The 26,087-nt window shown below is 37.4% G+C and overlaps 2 protein-coding genes and 1 long non-coding RNA gene across 5 annotated transcripts in view; 2 read left to right on the forward strand and 1 right to left on the reverse strand.

Moving 5' to 3' along the window:
* On the forward strand, nucleotides 1–19,569 carry LOC107572134 (UPF0687 protein C20orf27 homolog). Of its 2 annotated transcripts, none has more exons than XM_016258549.1 (5): nucleotides 1–98; nucleotides 7,724–7,863; nucleotides 11,019–11,157; nucleotides 16,990–17,115; nucleotides 18,529–19,569. In XM_016258549.1, exons 1-5 carry the CDS (start codon nucleotides 80–82, stop codon nucleotides 18,627–18,629), a joined length of 525 nt encoding a protein of 174 aa, XP_016114035.1. In that variant the 5' UTR covers nucleotides 1–79; the 3' UTR covers nucleotides 18,630–19,569. The 2 variants fall into 2 exon arrangements, with proteins under 2 accessions (XP_016114035.1, XP_016114034.1); XM_016258548.1 differs by having other exon boundaries at nucleotides 7,721–7,863; nucleotides 18,529–19,568.
* Nucleotides 10,662–26,087, reverse strand: part of LOC107572136 (uncharacterized) — a 23,230-nt gene continuing 7,804 nt past the window's right edge. Inside the window, exons 1-3 of one of the 2 annotated variants that reach the window (XR_001607283.1) lie at nucleotides 22,449–22,531; nucleotides 11,124–11,199; nucleotides 10,662–11,027 (exon numbers count right to left, since the gene is read on the reverse strand). This is a non-coding gene — a long non-coding RNA (uncharacterized lncRNA). Of the gene's footprint in view, nucleotides 11,028–11,123; nucleotides 11,200–22,448; nucleotides 22,532–26,087 lie in introns of those variants that run through there. The other variant, XR_001607282.1, reaches the window with a different exon arrangement.
* The window catches only part of LOC107572133 (ventral anterior homeobox 2-like), a 19,783-nt gene continuing 14,984 nt past the window's right edge, over nucleotides 21,289–26,087 (forward strand). The window contains exons 1-2 of the mRNA XM_016258547.1: nucleotides 21,289–21,347; nucleotides 22,691–23,521. Of these exons, the coding sequence (XP_016114033.1) occupies nucleotides 23,272–23,521 (250 nt within the window). The 5' untranslated portion in view covers nucleotides 21,289–21,347; nucleotides 22,691–23,271. The remainder of the gene's footprint in view (nucleotides 21,348–22,690; nucleotides 23,522–26,087) is intronic.

The following is a 26,087-nucleotide window of genomic DNA, read 5'->3' on the forward strand; positions in this document are numbered from 1 at the left end:
GTTGTTTTGAGGTCAGATGATATCTACGATGAGGCTGTAACTGAAGCTTTTCTTGAGTTTGGTCCTGATTGTTGCCAGAATGGCCACTGCTAAGAAAGGTACGTCCACCCTTCACAACTAAAGTTTCTAATTTTGCAGGGGTTTTGGATGCATAATTGTCAAAATATGAACTGTGAGTGTTTGCTGACACCTTACTGAAAATCTTAAAAATATATATATATTATTCTTTATTTATTTATTTTTTATTTATTTATTTATGTATTCTTTTTCTTTCCTAAAAGAAGAAGGTCAGTAAGATTTTTTTGGATAGAAATTATTGTTTTTATTCAGAAAGGATGCATTAAATTGATCAAAAGTCACAGTAAAGACATTTATACATTTATAGTGTTTCCACAAAAATATGAAGCAGCACAGCTGTTTTCAACATTGATGATAATCAGATATTTTTTCTGAGCATTAGGTCAGAAAAAATTGGAAGGATTTTGTATATGTTCAATGTTACTGTTTTTAAATAAAATAAATGCACCATTGGTGAGCAGAAGGGACTTCTTTTAAAAACATCAAAAAATCGTACCAACCCCAAACTTAAAAAACCCAAAAACATAAAGAGCTGGGTTTTTTTTAAGAATAATCCCACCACACTGACTTTGAACTTCAATCTGCTTATCATGAGTTTTGACAACCTGCTGCTTTTTCGTTCTCAGGAATGAGACTTCGAGTGATTTTAATAAAGCTAAAACAATAATGAATTCTTGCTCAGTCGGTGGTGACTCAGCAGTTGCAAAACAAGTGGGCTGTTTCTTATTATCAGGAAATGTGCAAGATCTTGTGTCTGTTTTCACATCTGTCTGAAAAGCCTTTCCAGAGCCGTCGGAAAAACTCCTGAAAGATAAAGTCGGTCTTCTTTCATTCCACTATTTATTGTGGTAATCAATCTGTCTCTCGCGACTCTAGTTATTGTCTGGAGGCACAAAGATGGCCTCCATTTTGTTTTTGTTTTACGAATGCGATAAAGTTTCATTTTGGATGAAGGCAGAGGGTCTGTTGTCATGCTGCGTATTGTTGCAGCAGCTCCAGAACATCTACGGTTTCTTCAGCTCAGACAGCTGTGCAACATTCACAAAGCATCTTCCCATCACTGGCTTTGTCGTTGAATATTAAAGCACGAAACGGACCCCAGAACAGCTTTTTGGAAATGCTCCTTTCCATAGGCCGGTTCTCAGGGGCCAGATTTCTCGTCGTTGCCATGGTGACTGTGTGAAGTTTTAGATGAGGTTCATAAAATGCGGCGCCTCTACAGCACCGCCAGGCATTCGTTTAATAGAGAGCCCGTCCATCTCTGGTCCCAGCCAGACTGCAGAGTTTCTGATTGCTTTCAAAGAACAACACCACAAAGAACAGCTTTGGGTTCAGATGTGATTCAGCTCAAAGAGGAATGTGGAAAATATTAATGACTCCATTTACTCCAATACTTTGGATCACTCTGATGTTAGAGAAACGCAGATTCTCACAAAATAGATCTTAAATGAAGATCTTATATTATTCTTTTATTTTTTCAGGATAACTTTTATTTTCATAATATTTTGATATGTATGTTTGTATATGCTGTTTTTAATATTCTATATTTAATTTAGGGCTATATAAGTACAATTGGACCATTTTCCCCAGCCATCTCAATGGCAAAAATTGATCTGTTTTGTTTTATTTTATTTTATTTTTATTATTTCTTGCAGTTTTTATATTCTTCTTTTCTGTTTAAGCAATTTGTTTGCTTTAGAAGCTTGCTTTAAAAATAAAGCTGTTTATTATTCGTTATTAATAATAATAATAATAGCAATAATAATAATAATAAAATAATTCCATCTGTTTTTCTAGCCTATTGGCTTATGTGGAGTTGCACGGATGCTGTAGCCTTTATTATTATTATTATTATTATTTCTTTTTTTGATCTGTTTTATATTCATGTTTTCTCTGTAAGCACACTGCTTTAAAAAGAAAGTTTATTATTATTATTTCATGCTTTTTGCCAAATAATCTGGCACTGGTAAAACATGTACTACAATATTTCTTATTATTTATTATGTTGTTTTGACATTGCATATCAGGATAATCACTAGTGAAACGTCTGTGTTCTTGTGATTTCTTCGAGGCGTTTGGGGCTCAGGCGAGTGTCATAAAGACCCGAAAGTCATGGACATAAATACATAAACTCTTCAGGCCCTGCTGGTGTGGTGATAAATAATCTGTTCAATGTTGTACTCATAGGTCATAAAATGTAGACTACTACACGTGTATCCATCTTAATTCTAGATCTCTTTTAACAGTGTACAGATGCCTCTGTGTTGGTCATCCGGACCGTGAGACGCTGGTTGGCAGGTCTATCTGTCACGCGTGAGAGTGTTTATAGTGCTCTACATTGGCTGAACAGTTGGAGTCCCATAACCTCTGTAATGAGGCCAATAATGTAGACATTCCTGCTACAAATGCCGTCCCATCCCAGCTTACATTATGTGTAATGTAGCCACAAGCCCTGCAGGCCAACAGGGTCACCACTGACCCTCCAGACTCATAGCACTCTCATATTTGTAAAATATATTCAAATACCTAAAATTGCATGTGCTAATCTAGTTTATGATTTACACTTGGCATTGCACAATGCAAATATAGTTGGGTTTTATATAACGTAATGCTCTTCATTTGTAGGACGCTTTAGATTAAAGCATCTGCTAAATGAATAAATGCAATGTTTATTGACCATAAACATTGAAATATCTTGGCAATACTCTCATCTGTTATTTGTTTTTATAACTCCTGTTCTTTTCACACGATGTTCTCTGAATTTCAAATGTCATTTATTTTTATTCGTAGCGCAGGGATCTAAAGAGTCCCTGATGTAATCTGCAGTTTGTCGGTCTGTCAGGGGCCGCTCATTTCAAGCGATGGGTCCCCAGGGCCGACGCTGCGCTCTGGATTAGCAGACTTCATTTGACACACACAGTGCGTGAGTGATAAGACATTATAACTATTGTCTGTAATATCACAATCTTATTGTGGCTGCCATTGGCCGATATTATTGCTGCTCATATTTTGGTTTAGTGATCTGAATAAACTCTCAACACATATCCTGCACCAGTTGTGCAATCATGTGGCTTTTTGGAAAGCTGTTACATTTACTATTCGAGTCATATCCAGATATTAGAATATCATGGAAATGAGTTTTTGAGTTTGAAGAGAGCTCAAAAACCCTCCACTTGTATTAACAAGGTTAGCATGAGTGATCAACAAGAACGTTTTCTTCAGAAAATGTAAAAATCTTTAAGTGCTCATTTAATTTAGATTTAAAGTAGAAGAAAAAGTTCACACAAAAAGGGAAATTAATTGCGACATCTTATCTCCAAAATGCAATAAAAGCAGGGTTTTTTGCAGAGGCTTTGATCAGACATGGAGGATTTTAGAGTGAAAATGAAGGACAAATCTCCACAGCTGATGTTCATTCCAGAGCGTTTAGATTCTGTTAAAACGTTTGGGGTCAGTAAGATTCAGAATTAAATTGATTAAATGTAACAGCAAAGACATGCAATAGAATATTTCTATTTCAAATAAATGTTGTTCGAACTGTTTGAACTTTCTATTCATTAAAAAGGTATCAAGGTTTTCACAAAAATATGAAGCAGCACAACTGTTTTTCAGCATTTATAATAATCAGAAATGTTTCTTGAGCAGCAAATCAGAATGATTTCTGAAGGATCATGTGACACTGAATGATGAGTAATGATGCTGAAAATTCAGCTTTGATCACAGAAATAAATTACATTTTACAATATATTCACAAAGGAAACAGTTATTTGAAATTGTAATAATATTTCACAATATTACTCTGTTTTTCATCAAATAAATGCAGCCTTGGTGAGCAGAAGAGATCAGACTGTTAAAGAGAAGAGCCTGGAAGAACATTGCAAGAGATTTTCTTTCTTTATTTTTAGTTTTGATATTTTTAGTTCTGGTGCTTTAATTAGCACTTTGAATGTGCTGAAGGTGTTAGACAGCGTGCACAGTAAAAGCTGTAAAATCTGTAAAATAATTACAGTTTTAAAAGGCTCCTATATTCTTGTTCCATTTTGTTGTGCTCTATCTAGCTCTTTTTGAATGCATCTTACATAAACCTCCCCTAAAACCACATCAAGTGAACCTGAAACCAGTTTTTCAGTCCCTAATAAATCCTGTGGGAAAGAAAGACTAAAAATAAAAAGCCAGATCAGTTTTGTTAGGCCCAAAACATACTCTGCATTAGCCAAGCATTCATTTGTGCATACTTGAGTCATAAGGTCATATCCTGTTGTCTGCATATTTTTTTATTATCTTTTTAGGTGCTTGTTTGATCCAAAGCTTAAAGGAACAGTTCAACCAAAAAAATTTAAATTTGCTGAAAAATTGCTCGGGCCACCCAAGAGGATTTTGTTTCATCATTGGAACAGATTTGGAGAAATGTAGCATTACATCACTTGCTCAGTAATGGATGCTCTGCAGTGAATGGGTGCCGTCAGAATGAGTCCAAACAGCTGATACAAATATCTGTTTGTAAGAAACAAATACATCAAGACATTTTCAACTTTAAACCATCGCTTTCGGCTTAAATACGAGTCTATAATCCATAATAACACTTCCTCCAGTGAAAAAGTCCATCCCCTGTTGTCTCTAGGGGTTGCAACGACTAATCGACTAGTCGACTTCAATGCTCTGCCATGACGCTTTAAGCTTGGCGTCGCTGGTCCTATAGAGGGCGCAACAGGATAAGAAATCTTTGAAGGACTTCCACATTTACGCTCCGTTTCCAAACAGTTAAAATGACGAATAAATGCATAATCTGAAAGCGCTCCAAAAGACATGTGTGATTATATTACTGGATGCTCGAAATTGAACAGGAGAATGCACGTTTTAAACAGCTTATTGTACAGGTAAGTTAATCGCCATTCTAATCTAATGCGCTGCTGCACTGTAACGCACATAGGCTACAGACAGTAGCTCGTACATCACGCGCACATCACGCGCGCACAGAATCATTCAGCGCGGAAATGTATTGTCAACACTGTTCTGTGATTTCTCAATAAAATAGCTTAGAAACTGAAAAGTTCAAGCATATATTTCTTAACTAAATCTCACAGCTTCACTACTAGTAGATAGGGCTGTGTATCACCAGCAAAGTCACGATACGATACGTATCACGATACAGAGGCCACGATACGATACATATCACGATACATGACTGCACTGAATTTCACCAAAGCAGAATTTAGTAAAACAGCTGTTTATTAAACACTGTTTACTATAGTGCCATTTCTAACTACTGGCAGAGCAGCAGCTGACCTCTGCATTATGAAGGGCCTCCAAAACTGTACCACAGTACAATATAGGTAATGGCATATGTTTCATGTTTACATTGTGCACTCCCCACCAGGTACAATATTCTGATTGTTTGCATCTTGTTTTTAAGCCCATAAATAATGTACTCATTCTAATATATCTAAAAAAGAAATTTACATTGCTGGTAGGTTATCATTGCACAAATTAACACTAAAAATAAAAAAAAATAATTAGAAGAGTTCTAAACTAACGCGCTGTCTTCACTTTATCTAACGCACACACGCTCAAGGCTGATTTATACTCGAGGCGTCCGCAAGTTCCCTTATGCCGAGTTCACACTGCACGATTTTAGCCCGATTTTTCACTCGCCGACAGGTTTTGTGAAATTGCCAACAAATGCCCGAAATCGGAGGCAAATCGGTGCTCGTTCATGCGAGTGACAATCACACAGTGTGAATTATCAAAGACGTGATCTGGGGGAATCGCCGACGCCCGAGAAATATTTGGCATGCTAAATATCTGGAGCTGTCGGTGATTCACAATCACGCAGTGTGCAATGAGTTCTGACTGAAAAATGGCGGTGTGCACAACATTTTTTGTAACTTTCCGCGCAGCTCCGCTTCCGATGATGCACGAGTTCAAAGTGACTCTAGCCGAACTTGCATTTGTGTGAAACAGAAGCAGTTTGATGTTAAGTGCAGTCACACACACCGATCACGTTGCGGCCGCACTCAGACATTCAGGAACAAACTTTTTAGCGCCGCCCCGCAGTTTTATCAACTAAATAGCTTAATCGCTCAAGAGCTACATTATCTTTCTCAACAAGGAGCTGGTAGCGTCATTGTCTCTAAAGTAATTAAAGCCACAGCTTCACTGTTAATAGAGAGACGCGGCAAAACGGTGGTAATTCATACATACACAGCCTCTCTCTCTGTGTGTGTGGTAAATGAACAGTTGATGAATTACACTTTTCTGAGAATAGATTATTGAAGTGGAGATCGCTAAACTGCAAGCTAAGCGGTGTTTTCAGAAAGCAAGCGTGTTTATCCACAGCGGAGAGAGAGCGTGAGCACAGGGTTGCCAGGTTGACAAAGATAAGTAGCACACTTAGCAGATATTTCTGTATTGCGCAAGTGGGAAGCTCTGTTTCGGGGATTACGTCTCTTTTTATTAGGCAACCCAGTTGTGTTCCTCTGTGGCCAGATTAAACCTTGTTGTAGCCTATGTATGCTCTATTCATTCTTTTTTTTAGAAACCTTGCACTTTTCTACTCAATTTTAAACGTTGTAACATTTTAAACAAATTAAGCGTGGTCCACTGCTGCACACGTGCCACAATATCGATACAGGGCCAGCTGTATCGATACTCGTATCGTCAAATCTCTGTGACGATACATCGTCGTATCGATATTTTGAACACAGCACTACTAGTAGAGAGACGCTGCCAGGTAGAATTAATTCATACACGCAATCGCTCTCAATGCATTCATATGAATGTAATCTTTACTGTGCTCCTTTATCTGATTTAGAACGAGCAGAAATCTGTGAGCGATTTCTCTCCTGATTCAAACCAGATTACTTTTTCACTGGAGGAAGCAATATTTTAGATAGAGGACTCATATTTTAGCGGGAAGCATCAGATTGAAATTAAAAACTGCTTAATGATGGATTTGTTTCTTATAAACATGCAGCTTTTCCCTTCACAAGTCATTAACTGATGGATTGGACTGGTATGGGTTACTTGTGGATTATTGTGATGTTTTTATCAGCTGTTTGGACTCTCATTCTGACGGCACCCATTCACTGCAGAGCATCCATTGCTGAGCAAGTGATGCAATTCTACATTTCTCCACAACTCTGTTCCAATCAAGAAACAAACTCATCTTTGATGGACTGAGGGTCAATACATTTTCAGCAAATTTTCAATTTTGGTTGAACTATTCCTTTAAATTAAAACTGTTTTTTTAAAGCATGTAAGACCTTAAAGGCATTGAGGTTATTGTACACATCAACTTTATTCCTACTGATCCAAGTGTTTTAAACTGATCTGGTTTTGTATTCGTCTACTTAAATGCAGTTTATGCCTTTTTAAATTGAAGCTGGTAAATTCAATGCACAACCTGACTATTGTAAGCCCACTTTTGCTTTAACTTTCTTTGAGTGAAGAAATTAAAATATCTCTGATATTAGACTGAAGGTCTTTCAGGTGTCAGATGGCAAGCTTGATTTGAATAATTTCAACTTTAAAAGCTTCTTGCAGAACATTATCATTCAGAGACTCACAATCTGGATGTCTGTAAACCTGCAGTGTGTGTGTAATTAGCACAGCTGTAAGCGCTTTGCTTTTGTTCCTCCTGCAGCAGTGTCTAAGACGGGGGGCGTTCGCTTCGCTGAGGAACCCGCTGCGGCCGCCACCGCTCACTCTCATGTGCATTTTGACGAGAAACTGCACGACTCCGTCGTCATGGTGATACCCGAATCAAACGGGAACTTCCTGGTTAAGGTGAGAGAGAATTAAATGGCTGGGTTCGTTCATTAGCTTCATTTGAAGGTCTTCAGTCACGAATATGAGTTCATATTACAGGAAGAACATTGATTTTATTTCTCAGCTCACATCAAAGCTTCAGCTTCTTTCCTTTAGTCAGCATGTGCTACTTGACTTCTAGCCTTGTTATTATATAAAAAGACAGTGACAGAACTCATGCCAGGAGCCGTTTCAGCTGTATCTGGGATTTCAAGAGGAAAAACAGGATCAGGAAATGACACAAGCCAGATTTGAACTGCATCGATCGCCTACATATGAGCAGCACAGGTCAATATGTCAGAGCATGTGTGCTGACCGCTAGACCACAGCTTTGACAATACAGTTTTTTTTAACAATGATTAATTGTTTTCAATTTTTTTTTGGTGCAATGCATTGCCATCAAACTTTTTATTAGTGGGTCTCGCTAAGGCAAGCTATTTAAACAAATACCCCTAACTTTTAAGCTGTGCAACTCATTTTGTAATGTGTGAAGCTGAATGATATCTCAAATCATGCTGCTTGCTTGCTCAAGAGAAGTGCAGATGTTACTTTTCTAAGTGATCAGGCTTAGTTTTTTTTTAGAACACCTTGCATAGATGGAAGGATGGATGGCTGGAACAATGGATAGAATGAACAATGGATGTATGGATGGATGGATAGAACAAACGATAGCTAGATGGGATGAGTGATGGATGGAACAATGCATAGAATGAACGATGGATGGATGGATAGAGCAAACGATGGATGGATGGATGGAATGAACGAAAGACGGATGGATGTGATGAACAAACAATTGATGGCTGGCTGGATGGATGGAATGAAGGATGGATGGATGATAGATAGAATGATGTATAAAACAATGGATGCATAGAACAAACGATGGATGGATGAATGTATAGAATGATGATAGAACAAAGGATGGATGGAATGATGGATGGATGAATGAATGGATGATGGATAGAATGTTGGATGGATGGATCAAACGATGGATGATGGAATGATGTAGATCAAAGAATGGATGGATAGAATGATGGCTGGATGGATGGATGATAGAAAGAATAATGGATGGACAGAATGATGGATGGATGATAGATAGAATGATGGATAGAACAAACAATGGATGGATAGAATGATGGATGGATGGAACAATGTATAGAACAATGGATGCATAGAACAAGGGATGGATGGATTATGGAATGATGGATGGATGGATCGAACAAAGGATGGATGGATGGATAAAATAATGAATAATGGATAGAATAATAGATGGATGAATGAATGGATGATGGATAGAATGTTGGATGGTTGGATCAAATGATGGATGATGGAATGATGAATAGATCGAAGAATGGATGGATAGAATGATGGCTGGATGGATGGATGATAGAAAGAACAATGGATGGACAGAATGATGGATGGATGGATGATAGATAGAATGATGTATAGAACAAACAATGGATGGATAGAATGATGGATAAATGGAACAATGTATAGAACAATGGATGCATAGAACAATGGATGGATGGATTATGACGCGATGGATCGAACAAAGGATGGATGGATGGATAAAATAATGAATAATAGATGGATGGATGGAATGATGATGGATGGATGCAGGCATAGACGGAAATAATTGTTTTTTTAAATATATAAATTTAATTAAATTTTAGCACATTGCATAATCTAAGCATTATGCTTTAAGCTTTCAAATATAAATCTTCTAAATAATTTTAAAGTTAAATGTATGTACTTAGCTATTTTTTTCTTTTTTTTAATTTAGTATATTTGTTTCGTATATTTTTTTTTAAAACTTTTGTTTACTAGAATGTTATTGTTATGAATCAGTCTGTGTTTGTTTTTTCATTAAAAAATGTATGTGTATTATGAAAGTAAACAGGATCTATTTTGATATCATATCGACTTAACATGTTTTTAATAGTTTGCTGAAGCTCCACTCTCACAAGTTGCTTCTTGTTGTTTTGAGAACAGTGACTTTTTGAACATATTTGATGGCACAGAGACTCAGTGTTTGCGATCCTCCTACTCGCTAATATCTAAGAGACAAGAGACACAATCATGCTTGCATTCACTCTGCAGCGGGTGTCATATTCTCTGACTCTTTTCATTGCAGATGTCTCTCTCAAACTGCCCTGTTAGTGCCCCTTGTTGCCATGGAGACCAGCTACAGCGCCGTCGAGCAGTATATAAACACCTGTACCTCTGGTCTGTGTCTGTTCTGTTTGATTATAGCGTTTTTGATGAGGGCTCTGGTCAGATAAGACGTTATTTGATTCTGTCATCCTTCACTGAGACCCAGATGCAGTTTGACATTTCCTGGCATGAGCTCTGTCACTGTCCTTCCCACTTTTCCGGTTCCTTTTGTTTTTATTTCAAAATATCATCCTGATTTCCTTCCTTGGTTAGTAAGATCTTTAAGTAATGAACATTAAATCTGACAGATTTTTTTAGGGCTGTGAAACAGTTTCATCCAGTTACATCAGTGGATCATATAATGGATTATAGAATAGATTTGCAATGTATTTCATGCTCCTAAAATCAAGATCTCATTGAATTGCATTACAAGCTATCAGGATTTCATCTTATTTTTTGATCATCTAAATATCAGCATCTACATGGAATTGCATAGTTTTTCTCTATTTGGGCATCTGGATAGATTCAACTGATCCATTAAAAAAAAAAAAAAGATTTTTATTATTTCAAATGCCAGCCTTTATTGGGTTATGCCAACCCAACTATGGTAAAGCCAACTATGATTGTATAAATTATTGTTTGGCTCTAAATTCATTGAATTAAGTTGACTATGATTTCATCATTGGTTCATCAAGGCTGATTTCGTTAATGATATCAGCTATCAACTATGATGTCATCAATGAAGGAATCAACTATGATTCATAAATGAAAGTCAACTAGGGATTCATAAATAAGTCAACTGTAATCCATACAATGATTTCATCAATCTGCTAAGATTTCATTAACATAATTTATCGCTATGATCTTTCTGATCAAGTGCAAACAACAGACTGACTCATAATTCTGGTGTCTCATAAATCTCATATCATCATAAACCTGCTGACACCCAATCATAACCTCTCTGCTGCTCTCCATCTCCTCAGGTGGGCTTCCTGAAAACACAGCACCGATATGAGATCGTGTTCACACTGCCGGAGATGCCAGAGCTCGGGAAAGACGTGTGTCCAGCCCCCATCCCCAATCCTCACCTCCGTATCACTAACATAACGCCGTCCTCAGACGGTACGTCCCATCGCTCGAGGTTCTGACCCAAAACAGCTGAACCTGTTGATGAAGACTTAAGTGACTTATTGCAGTGATTCCCAAATGTTTTTTGTCAGCCAAACACCTTTGACCTACAATATTTCCTTTCCCATTTTTTAAGTGTGCCTTAACTGTTCAAATCCTTTAGGCATATTGAAAACCTTATATTAGCTGCTATCCACCTTTTTCTATGGGTTTGGCTTCTAGTCTCATCCACGTCCAGCTATTTTTAGCTGTACAAAACGTTCGTTTTGTTGCTTCATATTGAAAATCATTAAAATCATATTATTTTAATGTATTATCTTAATTGTGAACACATTGGTTTGTAGTGCAAACAGTTTTACCTTTTACTGCACGTTGTTATTCTTCTCGTTATAGCGGCTTATGAACCGGAAGTCTTGCCCATAGGCTTACTTCTGCGTTGAAGAAAAAGGTGGATAGCATAAGCTACTATTGTAGAAATTAGTAGAAGTCTTTTCTAGCGATCATAGGCGCATGTTTCTGCCGATGGGTGCTCAAACTTGCAGTTGTTGTTGTTTTTTTAATATATATATAAAACGCATTTTCACCGCTGTTTCCACAACTAAATAATAACTGCGATAAGTTATCATACGCATACGCAACAAATGTGTTATTTTCAAATATTTCATTCTCATTAATTCTTTCAATCTCAGTAATTAATTTCATTTCAATCTCAGTAATTAATTATACTGGGTTTCAGTTTTTGTCTAGAGTATACTCCATTGGATGGTGCGTTTGATGAATTCACTACCCAAAATTTATCTTGCTAAGTGAAACGCACGGATTGCAAATACACTATTTAGTAACCAAATAATACACACATTCTTTCTATGAGGGCTCCGCTTCACTAAATAAAATGATTTAATAAAAACTGTCTTAAAAATGGTTTGGTTCCATGAAGAAACATGAACATCCATGGAATCTTTCCATTCCACAAAAGGTTCTTTATAATGGTAAAAATGTTCTTTAGATGATTAAAATGTTCTTCACGCTAAGACAAAAATTATTTTCACTGAAACATTTTTTTGTGGAACAGAAAATGGTTCTTCTATGGCATTGTTGCAAAAACCCCCTTTTGGAAACTTTCTTTATAAGAGACTTTTACAATGGCATTCGCACATACAGATCGCAAATATGGGCGAGCCTCACGTGCTCTTAAGAATAAAACTCCTCTGAGAGCCATACAGCATATTCCAGCGAATGGCCCTCACAACCGGTTTCCACCAGTTATTTCTATGAGTTTATTTAATGAGAAAAAATGAACGAGTGCTCTATGATCACCAGTCTACAAATGCTTCTTCAACAAGCGTGAATCATCTTAGTGCTACTGAATACGCAAATCACTGAATGCTTTGAAAGCTGTGGCTCTGCTGACGAAAAACACTCTCTTTACTCTTTAAACTGGTGCTCATTTGAGAGTATTAGCGTGATCAATTAAACAAATAGATACATAGGCTACATGGTATTTATTTACAGGCATTAAAATAAACTTTCCATTCCACAAAAGGTTCTTTATAATGGTAAAAATGTTCTTTAGATGATTAAAATGTTCTTCACGCTAAGACAAAAATTATTTTCACTGAAACATTTTTTTTGTGGAACAGAAAATGGTTCTTCTATGGCGTTGTTGCAAAAACCCCCTTTTGGAAACTTTCTTTATAAGAGACTTTTACAATGGCATTCGCACATACAGATCGCAAATATGGGCGAGCCTCACGTGCTCTTAAGAATAAAACTCCTCTGAGAGCCATACAGCATATTCCAGCGAATGGCCCTCACAACCGGTTTCCACCAGTTATTTCTATGAGTTTATTTAATGAGAAAAAATGAACGAGTGCTCTATGATCACCAGTCTACAAATGCTTCTTCAACAAGCGTGAATCATCTTAGTGCTACTGAATACGCAAATCACTGAATGCTTTGAAAGCTGTGGCTCTGCTGACGAAAAACACTCTCTTTACTCTTTAAACTGGTGCTCATTTGAGAGTATTAGCGTGATCAATTAAACAAATAGATACATAGGCTACATGGTATTTATTTACAGGCATTAAAATAACTGAGGATTTATGGTTTAACGTGCAGATGAGTAGCTTAGCCTATGTGTTCTGTGAGACATCTAGTGAATTTAAAGGTTAAGTGCGTAATTTTTCTGTGAATACCGTTCTCAAAGTACAGAGAATGCGCTTGTGCATTTAAAACACTGGTTTAAAAATGCGAGAAGCATGGCACTGGATTCTCAAGACGCGTTTTTAAATGTTGAACTTGTGTGTTCAAGAAATGCAGCGCTGAAATGGCAGCTCAGCATCAGCAAATTTTATCTAGCGCATATTTACATAGAAAAGTTTTATCTAGCGCATATTTGCATAGAAAAACAATGGAAGAGCAGCGTAGTAGAATGGGAAAAGCGTTCTTTGTGAACGGCCACTAAACCGTTAAATGAACCAAAGTATGGGAAACCATACTTCATTAAATGGTAACTACTGTGTTCATACTATGAGTGTCCCACTCCTAACATGTCAATTTATGGCTCAATACCGTTACGGTGCATTTCCACTATCAAGCGCAGCGGAGTGAGTGTTTTCAATCCATTCCTATAGAAGTTGATCTTAAATGCTCGTGCGGTGGAAGTACAGAGAATGCGCTTGTGCATTTAAAACACTGGTTTAAAAATGCGAGAAGCATGGCACTGGATTCTCAAGACGTGTTTTTAAATGTTGAACTTGTGTGTTCAAGAAATGCAGCGCTGAAATGGCAGCTCAGCATCAGCAAATTTTATCTAGCGCATATTTACATAGAAAAGTTTTATCTAGCGCATATTTGCATAGAAAAACAATGGAAGAGCAGCGTAGTAGAATGGGAAAAGCGTTCTTTGTGAACGGCCACTAAACCATTAAATGAACCAAAGTATGGGAAACCATACTTCATTAAATGGTAACTACTGTGTTCATACTATGAGTGTCCCACTCCTAACATGTCAATTTATGGCTCAATACCGTTACGGTGCATTTCCACTATCAAGCGCAGCGGAGTGAGTGTTTTCAATCCATTCCTATAGAAGTTGATCTTAAATGCTCGTGCGGTGCATTATGGGATTGAAAGCGGCTCGGAGAAAGCATTGAGAGCATCAAAAAGTTTGGGCATTTCTCAACTTTATGCAAATATCGAGCGACAAACGCCGGGCGACAACCAATCGCTGTGAAAAGTAGGCAAGGCAAGATTTTGACATGTTTCCAAGTGTTTGCTGAACTGGTGGATTACTGAGCTGAAATCACTTGTTGTTGAAAAAGTCATATGCAAAAATAAATGCACTTTGCATGCTTTCATTATAACCGCCATTAAAAGAAGAAGATGAAACGCAAACAGGGTGTAAACGCTGTTTTCAGAGACGTGCTCTGCCCTAAATTTGACATGCCCCAAAGCAGTGGCGTTGTAGTGTTGCCAGCGGCACTGAGCGCAGATTTGACGCTGTAGTGGAAACGCACCGTGAGTTTGGAGACTGGTGTATAGGGCTGCACGATTAATTGAATGCTATTGTCATGCGTCAGTAAAGCCGGTTCTGTGATTAGTAGTAAATCTCCAGCACGTGCTTTCAGATGGAGCAGCGTTTACTACACAGAGCCGTAGTTCACTGACAAGCTACGCAAAATCGCGTTCATAATCGCAGACGATTTAATCGCGCGATTATGAAATCGTTCTGTGATTATGAAAGCTGTTTGCGTAGCTTCTCAGTGAACTACAGCTCTGTGTAGTAAACACTGCTTCATCTGAAAGCACGTGAAAATAGCACATTTAATAACGTTTTTACTCCAAACTCGCTTCATAAAGTCAGTCGAGTGTTTGAAAATAAATCCTTCTGTGAGATGATGTGACTTCTTACACAGAATAAGGCACGCAACATATTTCATAGTATTTAAGCAGTGATAAATGTCGATTAGCATTGCATTATTATATACTTTAGTGTTGCCAGCGGCACTGAGCGCAGATTTGACGCTGTAGTGGAAACGCACCGTGAGTTTGGAGACTGGTGTATAGGGCTGCACGATTAATTGAATGCTATTGTCATGCGTCAGTAAAGCCGGTTCTGTGATTAGTAGTAAATCTCCAGCACGTGCTTTCAGATGGAGCAGCGTTTACTACACAGAGCCGTAGTTCACTGACAAGCTACGCAAAATCGCGTTCATAATCGCAGACGATTTAATCGCGCGATTATGAAATCGTTCTGTGATTATGAAAGCTGTTTGCGTAGCTTCTCAGTGAACTACAGCTCTGTGTAGTAAACACTGCTTCATCTGAAAGCACGTGAAAATAGCACATTTAATAACGTTTTTACTCCAAACTCGCTTCATAAAGTCAGTCGAGTGTTTGAAAATAAATCCTTCTGTGAGATGATGTGACTTCTTACACAGAATAAGGCACGCAACATATTTCATAGTATTTAAGCAGTGATAAATGTCGATTAGCATTGCATTATTATATACTTTATTATAATAAAAATTATAAGACGAACTCTGATAAACCGTATATTGCCGTAGTCGTGTGTTTATTAGTCACGTTGAATCAATGAAAGCAGTTGAATCTTCTGTTTATTCAGCTGCAGCGATAGGCATGTTCTGGGTTTCTTCTGCGAGGCGTATTTGGAGTTTCAGTGCGAGAGCGCCCTCTGGCCTTCGGATGGAGATTTACTGCTGATCACAGAACCATGCTTCACTGAAAGATACGCATGACAATCGCAGCCTCTGCCTAATCGCGATTTATCGCCTTTGCCGATTTAATTTCGATTAATCGTGCAGCCCTACTGGAGTAGTCCTGAATTCAGACCCCCTCCAGATTATTACCCCCCTAGTATTGGTAGGTTTAGGGTTAGGTGTGGGGGAGGCGTTAGGATTAGGCAATCAGGTAGCGATTTCAACGAGGTGGGTAATAATTTGGCAGGAAGTCAAATGAGTTTATGATGCTACTTGTGGTGCTGAAATGAAGCAGCTTTGATGCATGTTTCGTTTATTTACATATATTAAAATAGCAAAGCATTTTTTAATTATTCAGTGCGTAGTTGAATATCTTATAATATGCATTCTGTGAGACATCTGGGGAAATTAAAGGCAAATGCGTCATTTTCAGTGAATATGTTATGTTGCCGTTTAATACACAGTGGACGCTTTTGTGTGTTTAAAAACACGAGGCAGTGGAGTCTCGAACGCCGTTGAATTTCTCACGGCGTTCAAAAAGCTCAGTGCTCATGCCCAGACGCTGAGACACGATCACAGCATCAACGGTATTCATCTAGCGCAAATTTACGTTGAAAAAGAAAGGAAAGCAGCGCAGTAGAATGCAGAAAGTGTTCTTTGTGAATGGCCGCTAAACCATTGGTCACCTACTTTGACATCCTGAATTGTTTAAATACTGTGTTTACATACTTTGTGTCTCCCAATATATCAACTTCTGGCTCAGTAGCGTTAGTTTGGAGACTGGGCTATACCCGTTTGCGATTTATAATGCCACTTGTGACATAGCTCACAGTAGCTTTACGGCATTTTCCATTGCCGTGATAGATTGCGTGCATGTACTCAGGAAAGGATAAATAAAGGTATCAAACAGGAGATGTGCCCATGAGTGGATAGCCCACACGTCTATCTGAACTCATGAGTGTGAGTCCATTCTTAAACTGGTGTGACCTACAGCTAAACAAACGTTCTGTCTGTTTGATAAAGACTTCTTTTTTGCACAATGGCTGTAGATGGATCTGTAGATGATTGTATAAATGACATTTTGTTGTTGACTCTGTGTCTTCAGGAGGTCTGAGGGTGACATGTGAATATATGGCCCATCAGGAGGGAGTGATGTGTGAGGAGGCACAGATTCTTAGCGAAAACAAAGAGGATGCACGCGTGAAGGTTAAAGTTCATGCTCGTGTCATGGGTAAGTGACAGCATATTATTTTCCGGGCAGTTTCTTTGAGTTACAGTTGTTGAGACAATTTGGGGCGATGTTAAAGGCATATGCTGAATGAAGGAGATCAGATGTCAGGTTATTTGCTGCCCTCTACTGGTGTTTTTATTAAAGGAATATTTCAGGTAAACTCATCTGCAGCATGTGGTATAATGCCCATCCCCACAAAAATAACTTCAACTTGTCCCTTATTTCTTTTCAGTTCCACTGTAAGCATCTCACTGTAACCCAGAGTTTTGCCATTTTTAAAGAAAAGGAAGAACAGAGACAATATTTTGTCACTATGTAACAGATGCTGTCAAACTATCTTGTCCCGATCATGGCATTTTAAAAGTTAAAAGAATAGTTTACCCAAACATGAAAATGTGCTGAAAATTTACTCACTCTCAGGCCATCCAAGATGTAGATTAATTAGTTTCTTCATCAGATTTGGAGAAATGTAGCATTACATCAATTGCTCAGCAATGGATGCTCTGCAGTGAATGGGTGCCGTCAGAATGAGAGTCCAAACAGCTGATAAAAACATCACAGTAATACACAAGTAATCCACACCACTCCAGTCCACAGATTAAAGTCTGTATCATTTTAAATGAATAGCTGCATGTAAGAACAAAATCCATCATTAAGATGCTTTTAACTTTTAACAATTGCTTCTGGCTAAAATACGAGTCCTCTATGTATAATATTGCTTTCTATATTGAAAAAGTAATCTTGTCTGAATCAGGTGTGAAATATGAACTGATCAAGCATCGTTTACATATGAAAGCAGTTCTAAACAAATATGTGTGTGGATTTTGACTACAGGGGATGAACTTTTTTTACTGGAGGAAGTGTTATTATGGATTTTGGCTAGAGGTGATGGTTTAATGTTAAAAACGCCTTAATAATTTGTTTCAGAATCAGAATCAGAAAGAGCTTTATTGCCAAGTATGTTTGCACATACAAGGAATTTGTTATAGTGTCACAAGCTTCCAGTACACGGAGACAACAACAACACACAGATAATAAAAATAAGATGTGAATAAAATACACATGCTTGCAAACATGAAGCTTTTCGCTTCTCAAGACATTAACTGATGGACTGGACTGGTGTGGATTACTTGTGGATTATTGTGATGTTTTTATCAGCTGTTTGGACTCTCAATCTGACGGCACCCATTCACCGCAGAGCATCCATTGCTGAGCAAGTGATGTAATGCAAAATTTCTCCAAATCTGTTCTGAGGAAGAAACAAAGTCATCTTGGATTGCCTGAGGGCGAGTACATTTTCAGCAAATTGTCATTTTTGGATGAACTATTCCTTTAAAACAGCGTGTCCTGTGCACTGATGATGCTGTCCATATAGAGTTTGACTTGTAACTTGCTTAACTTCTCCTCTGTCAGACCGGCATCACGGGACTCCGATGCTGCTGGAAGGCGTGCGCTGCATAGGAGCAGAACTCGAGTACGACTCGGAGCAAAGCGACTGGCAAGGCTTCGACTGAACGCCTGAACCTCACAGACTTCCCACTCAGTGCCACATATCTCGTGTCGGCAGCCACAGAATATTCTGGATTTCTGTTGTCAGTGTCACTGCTTTCTGCTCGCAGCGTTTGGAAACAAAGTGTGGTTACTAGCTTGTTTGTACTGTTACAATGGAATGCAGGAATGATCTGTCGTTTGCTGTAGCTCTCTGTGATTGTTGTTTTTTATCCAAACCTGAAAAACGACAAATCAAATAGTGTGTGTTTCCTGAATTCCAGTGTTATGACTGAATGTTTCTTTTAGATAAAAACAAATATAATATGCTCTTATGTCTGTGTTTCTGCACTTTCTTGCTCCAATCTGATGTGATTCTAAGGTTTTTAAACTAATTCTATGAGTGATGCTTGTGCTCACTGTGAATCAGCCTCTTGTATTTGTACCAGTATGAGGCACTGCTGACCACAAAATCAATCTTACATGTTTCACCATGAACTCTGTTGGCATCTTGGCTTTAAAGTTTGAATGTTTTGATTCATCTACTGAATTCGATAGTAATTTACTCAAAATCATTTAGATCCAGGAAATGTTGGAGATTTTGTCTGCCCTGGTAGATTTTTAATGAGATCATCACTTTAAGGGCTGTTCGTTCATCTTTTGTGTGTAACATTGGTCTGTTTTGTGGAGCCAAAGTGCCTGAAATCATGTACATTGTTAGTTTATTTGATTGATGCCAGCATGTAAATCGAGCCATTACACATTGAATGTTGGCAGCCTTATTCCAGCATAGTATGTCTATTCTCAACTCCATATACTGCTTTTATGAGGTCTCTGGATCTCTGTAAAAGTTCATGTCCTTTCAAACGGAAATTCAAAATAATTTCTTGATGGGTTTAACGGTTGACGGCTTGTTTCTGTCTTTTACTGTATTTTTTTTTTTTACTTTCAAGCAAATAAAATTCACTTCTTGTTTCAAAATGCTTTTTATAGTAATTTGTGTGTCGTAAAGCAATTGTAAATCAATGCACTGAACAGCCACTAGTGGTCAGTGCACGCTAAAATAATCAACCTATTCACAGTTTCAGGAATATATAGGGTTGGACTTCTGGTTGCTGTATTGGTAATTGATGAAAACTCGCATCGATATTGTTTTTTATTATATAATTCTTTGGGTTTGTAACTTACTTTAATAGTGTGTTTGTGTATTACATGTGATTGTGAAATATTAGCAACTTGGCCTACATTTTTACGAAGCCAATTATTTCGATAAAATACGTTCATTTCTGTTTTTCATACGTTCGTCTAGTTTTAAATTGTTGCGAGTTTATGGCATTTTCCGTGTTTTAATGTAACGTTTTCTATTTGATTTGTCGTTCCGGGTTAAAAGTTTTCGTAGCTGTATTTTGTTCACTTGGAAGATCAAAGTTTTAAATAACGTTCACGGTTGCTTATATGGTCTCATTAACTAATAAGACTAATTGAACAAGAAAATTGTAATTGAACAATATTGAGACACGAATATTTCTTTGCAGTCTATCAGAATGAAGAACTACACTCTTTAAAATAAAGGTGCTTCAAAAGGTTCTTCAAGCGATGCCATAGAAGAACCATTTTTGGTTCCACAAAGAACCATCTCTTTCTTACCTTTTTATAATCTGAAGAACCTTCTTTCGCCACAAAGAAGCTTTTGTGAAACAGAAAGGTTCTTCAGATGTTAAAGGTTCTTTATGGAACCATTTAGACAAAAAGGTTCTTCTCTACGGCATCACGAAGCACCTTTATTTTTACGAGTGTATAGTTCTTATAAGAACTACTGTTACGTCTTGATTTGACCCTAAAAAAGAAATGAGATGCACTGTAACTTAATGTACCCAGGTTAAACGATATTTATGACTTGAATCATATAAGCCTCATTTGATTTTACTTGACAAAACATGTCTTGTAAAATATCCAACTAACTTTTCAGAACTTGTATTAGAAGCTAGAACGGGAGACCAGGGCTAGTTCCACTTTTTACACTGGTGATTTTATTTTTGAAAGTCCATTTCTGTAGATACAAATCTTAAAACATTGACTGTTAATAAGTAAATGAATAAACACATTAATAAACTTTTAGCTGTACACTCAAGAACTCAGTTCAACGTTTTGGTTAATTTTGTTGTTTAACACCTATTACAAAAATATGATAGGCTACTAGACTATATTCTGTCTTCATGACAGTTATCGGCTACAGTAAAAACATAGGCTACTATATGTGTAACTGAACATTTGTTCAAATTAAATCTGAATTTATTTTTTGATTTACGTGATGTTCTGGGATTAGTCGGCTAAAAACCGAGGGGGAAGGGTCCGTTTGTGCATTTATCTGTGTTTATGGTATAGGCTATCTGCTGTTTTGCAATATTTGTGTGTTGGAGGAAAGGGCCCTGTGTGTGAGACTGTGGGGCCAGAGAGCAGTGGAGGCAATTAAACCTCTCTTGACTGTACTGTTGGTTTGAGGAAGTGACTGACAGCTCCATTCATCCCGTTCACGGTTTAATCTGTGCTGAGCAGCTGAATTCAATAATGAGCCATTTCGGCACTGAATGATAAACACTGCTGAAAGTGGCAAAACTGCAATTATGTCATTGCGGCCTCCGTAATGGGATTGCGCACTCAGATAAAAGATTCTCATTTTGTTGCTGTGTATTATGGCAGCGGTTCAATGATGAGATGAACACCTGCGGTTCGTGCACCGTGAGGTAAACACAAATAAACCTCTTGTTCATATTTACACAATAACGCACAGAATGTGTACAATAGCCTACATCTTACAAACCGAACCCCTTTCCCATCTAACAACTGTGGAAGCAAATTCAAAGGTTGTGCTGAAGTTGGCTGAGCATTTGTCAATACGGAGTCTAAAAAACTTAAGGTATTAAACAACGGTGTCAAAGCAATAGGGGAAATGAGCCCGGTCTCATGAAAATGCGTATAAATAGTACGCCAAATTAAAACGAAAACTCGTGGTATTGATACGCAAAAATGGACTTTAGCGTGCATATAATACGCATTTTTCGCGTGCATATGATACGAAATTTGTTGGCGTGCATATAATACGCATTTTTCGCGTGCATATGATACGAAATTTGTTGGCGTGCATATAATACGCATTTTTCGCGTGCATATGATACGAAATTTGTTGGCGTGCATATAATACGCATTTTTCGCGTGCATATGATACGAAATTTGTTGGCGTGCATATAATACGCATTTTTCGCGTGCATATGATACGAAATTTGTTGGCGTGCATATAATACGCATTTTTCGCGTGCATATGATACGAAATTTGTTGGCGTGCATATAATACGCATTTTTCGCGTGCATATGATACGCATCTACCCCACAACCCTAAACCTCCCCATCGCGTAGCATATACACGCCAAAGTCCATTTTTGCATATCAATACCACCAGTTTTCGTTTTTATTTGGCGTACTATTTATGGGCACACGTCATGATATTAAAATATTTTTCTTAACATTGTGTTTAGTTTGAAAGCGATTATAGTAACATATATTAATTATTATAATTATAATAGTTTATTCATCTACGCTTATCTCTGCAAAATAAACATAGCCTACACCCCTAGTTGTTTCCTCTACTTTTAGATTTAGTTAAAATACTTTTAAAACCATAAAATAATCGGTGTTTTAATAGTTTTGGGCGCTTACTTTTTAATCACAACGCATCCGTTCACATTCGCCTTGGCCGTTATTACGAAAGCGCAACTTAAGAAACTAAACGCGGTTTCTGTGATATAGGCTAAAAAGGTGACATATAGCCTAACTGTAATACCACTTACCGAGCGCAACAAATACAACGTCTAAAGACAACGGGCATCGTTTACTTCGCTGAACGCTAAAGGGCGTTGAAACCACCTCGTGCTTTTACTCGTTTCTGTTTACCAATGGATTGATGGATTACAGTCCGGAAGTGACGTCGCTGCTGTCAGTCAACGTAACAAATACATACTCTACTCTGGAAATTATATTCTAATCACACCCACATTATGCCCACACATTTATATTTTATTGTCTGTTATAGGATACTCTTGAATTGGTCCCGCGTAAAACATGACCTCCCCCTCCTCCCGAAGAAATCCTGAAATCCGTTGGCTCTTTCTCCAGAGCTTCTGTAGAGCCCAGGGCAGATACAAAAACACACCCAGTGTAGACAACGAGTAAATCGACTATACAAGGGAAAGTTTGCGCTGCTCGGATCCATGTTGGTTGTGTGGAATTACTTATACGTGGTTACGCAGTGAAGCGCCTCCCAGTGCCTCGGTCATAGACCTTGAAACCCAGCGCATTTATGCTAAACGCATTTTGGGTTGAGCGCGATCCTATAGCTGAGGAGGGTCCTTCCACTTGCCCACAGGGCCCCCTCCACCTCAACCTTCCTTCCCTTCTTTATACATCTCCTCCTGCATGGACGCCCGATGCCGGAACATGCTAAAATACTTGGGCAGAAACTCGGTCGCTGGAGTCTGCGCCTGGATTCTAATTTGATGTTTTGCTGGGAATAATCTCCCTATTTCTGACAGAAAAGAATTACGCTGACTATTTATTCAAGCTTCTGACAGCTCAAGAAAACTAAGTGCACACACAAAACAGTTACATTATTAGATGTTTGATCAAGCCACGAGTATGGGCGATGGAATCGCCGAAGACCGAAACCACCGTGAATCCAATTCGTTGTGCCGTGACCGCGGCAGAGACTCCAAAAGCCGGACGGAAGTTCGGAACCGGTCACCTGTGCAGAGTTCTACCGACACACCGGGGACTTCGGCGTCCACACCGACTTCATCTAGCGAAGATGGACACGATAAACTTTTAGGAGTCGATCCGGACTATTGCCGAAGGATTCTGGTTAGAGGTGAGTGAGCGAACATTCATCGTAAATGTGCTGGAGCTAAAAATTAACACTTAGTAATAGGCTACTGAATCATTAACTAATTGGTTTAAACATTTTACTAATGTCACAAACAGACTCGCTTTCATTTTATTGGCATTTAATAAAAAACTAAAATATTTCTCCAATATCTCAAACAGACTCCCTTTCATTTTACACGAACTTTTCTGTGTCGTTTAGTGTATTTTGTTCTTATAGTGGACGTGATTATTATAATATGCACAACACAAATATCTGAGATTAGTTCACAATATTTACAACTGACAATTCATGACAAACATTAATGCAAAAATGTATGCACACAATTGTAGGTATAAGCTCCCAATAGGCCACCACAAAATCTTAAAATGATGCACATTTAAATGAACATCAATATATGAAAATTTACAAATATTTAAAACATCATAGTTGCAATTTATATATATATATATAAATAAAAAACATAACTGTTTTCGAGAGGTGTCTTTTTATATTGTTTGCAATTTATGAAAGGGATTATAGACCTATTTAATGTCATACAAACTGCAACCATCAAACATGAGTATTGAGCTTATTTTGTGTGTATCATTAAATGTTAGTGTTTGAGAGCCAAAAAAAAAAAAGGTTAAACAACGACATAAACATGCAAACATTACGCATAATCGAAAGCGGTTCTTTAAATTTATGAAAAAAATATCTAAATACGTAGCCCACTTCTAAATGTAGGTTAGTTTTTTGTTTTTAAACACAATGCACATTATATATTTCTTTGGCAGAACACCCTTTATTTACAGAGGTAAAGTCTTTCGAAACACATTATAAAACTGAGAAAAGGGAATAACTGTTTTAAAAAAAATTAAAATAATAATAACAACAAAAAGGTCCATACATAAATACCATTTTTAAAAGTTGTAATTTAGGGAATATGTGGTTGTAAAATAATTTCTAGTAAAGTGATATTATAGGCTATTTGCGTTCAGGAGGTGTAAGCCATTCACCTCCTGGTAAATAAAAAAATGCAAGTTACAATTCACGTTTACTATGCATATTTTTCGTGTTCCCATTTCAGCTTTTACAAACAAGAAGAAAACACGAACCAAAATGTAGCCAAAAATTGAAAATAAAAACGACATAAATATTTGACTATCATCTGAATTGTTTGCACCATGTAACTGTAACGAATTTGACATTTTAAAATGACAATTTTTGGCCGAATTAGTATCTGCATAGCAATGCTTATGATACTATTCAAAGCATTTATATATTTCCAATATAACTATTTTGTGAGTTTTATGTTGTTGTAATATATACGACAGGAAAATACTTGTTTGATTATAATATGTAACATGCTCTAAAATACCCAGGCTTTTCATTTAAATGCCCTTTATGGTTTATGAAATTCAATGCACACAAACTGTCCGAGCATTGAGTCCTGCAATAGTGGCAGTGAATAGCCGAGCTAGTATTTGGGTTATGACTGGACGAGCTGTAGGGGATCCGAGTGGTTTTGGCGCAGTAAGCCCACAATCCCCGGTGTCACTATTTGTTTTTAAAGCTGACGATTGAATGCGCCCGAGTCCTCGTGAGAACAGGGGTCACTGAAAGGTCAGCAGTCTGTGTCATAGGCTCGTGGTGATTTCAAACAGTGAGGAAAATGCGATTAAAGAAGTGTTCGCCATTAACATTCTATACCTCTTTACATCAACAAATACCATTAATCTTATTGTGATATTAAGTGTGATCGTAAGACACTGAGCTTGGTTGCCAGGCAGACATTCAGATAGGCAGAGCTATAGACATACAGACGGTCATGCTAAATATGAATACTTTACCACATCCTTTTAACACAGAGCTAATTAAACCCATTCTAATAACATATCACATTAATATGATTTAACAGTTACAATTTCTGAAGTTCTGAAAAAAATCAGCAAAGCTTAAGTATCTTCTTGTAGTCACTACCTGACTGATATGACTCACTGCAATATGACCAAAAGCATTTGCCCCCTAAAATAGTGCATATTTTGGTTTGAGACATAAGTCTTAGTATTTCTTTACTTTATACATTTTTTCTAAGGTCTAATGATGGTGAGGCATCAGTCAAACATGAAAAAGTCACTATATTAAAACTGCAGTGTATGCTGTTATTCAGTTTCATAGGCCAGTTTAAAATGAGTTCAAATATATTAATTTCTGTTTATTATTTGTCAAGGATATCTTTATTATGTTTGGTTTCTAGGAAAATGTGGAATAAGAACTGACAATGCTATAGAATTGTGTATATAATTCAATTACTATACATTGAATAAATCTTTCTCAAATTACTTTTACTTTACTTTGTACTTTTAGTCATTTAGTAGACGCTTTTATCCAAAGCGACTTACAAATAAGAAATTAATTAAATTAATCAATACTATTGCACTGTTTAATGCGCGTAACTTATATGCACAAAGACTCAGAACCGCTTGGATATTTAATTTGAAAGGGATGTGAAAATATGAATAGTATACAGTAGATCAAAAATATAATGATCAATAAAAATGTTGCATTT

This window comes from Sinocyclocheilus grahami, unplaced genomic scaffold, assembly GCF_001515645.1.
Source record: "Sinocyclocheilus grahami isolate Dianchi unplaced genomic scaffold, SAMN03320097.WGS_v1.1 scaffold1704.1, whole genome shotgun sequence".
Classification (NCBI taxonomy): domain Eukaryota; kingdom Metazoa; phylum Chordata; class Actinopteri; order Cypriniformes; family Cyprinidae; genus Sinocyclocheilus; species Sinocyclocheilus grahami.

Excerpts from the sequence above, each read along its gene's own strand:
- LOC107572134 (XM_016258548.1), top strand. Across the intron at positions 11,158-16,989 it reads CATAACGCCGTCCTCAGACG|GAGGTCTGAGGGTGACATGT; the intron begins GTACGTCCCATC and ends CTGTGTCTTCAG. Across the intron at positions 17,116-18,528 it reads AGTTCATGCTCGTGTCATGG|ACCGGCATCACGGGACTCCG; the intron begins GTAAGTGACAGC and ends CTCCTCTGTCAG.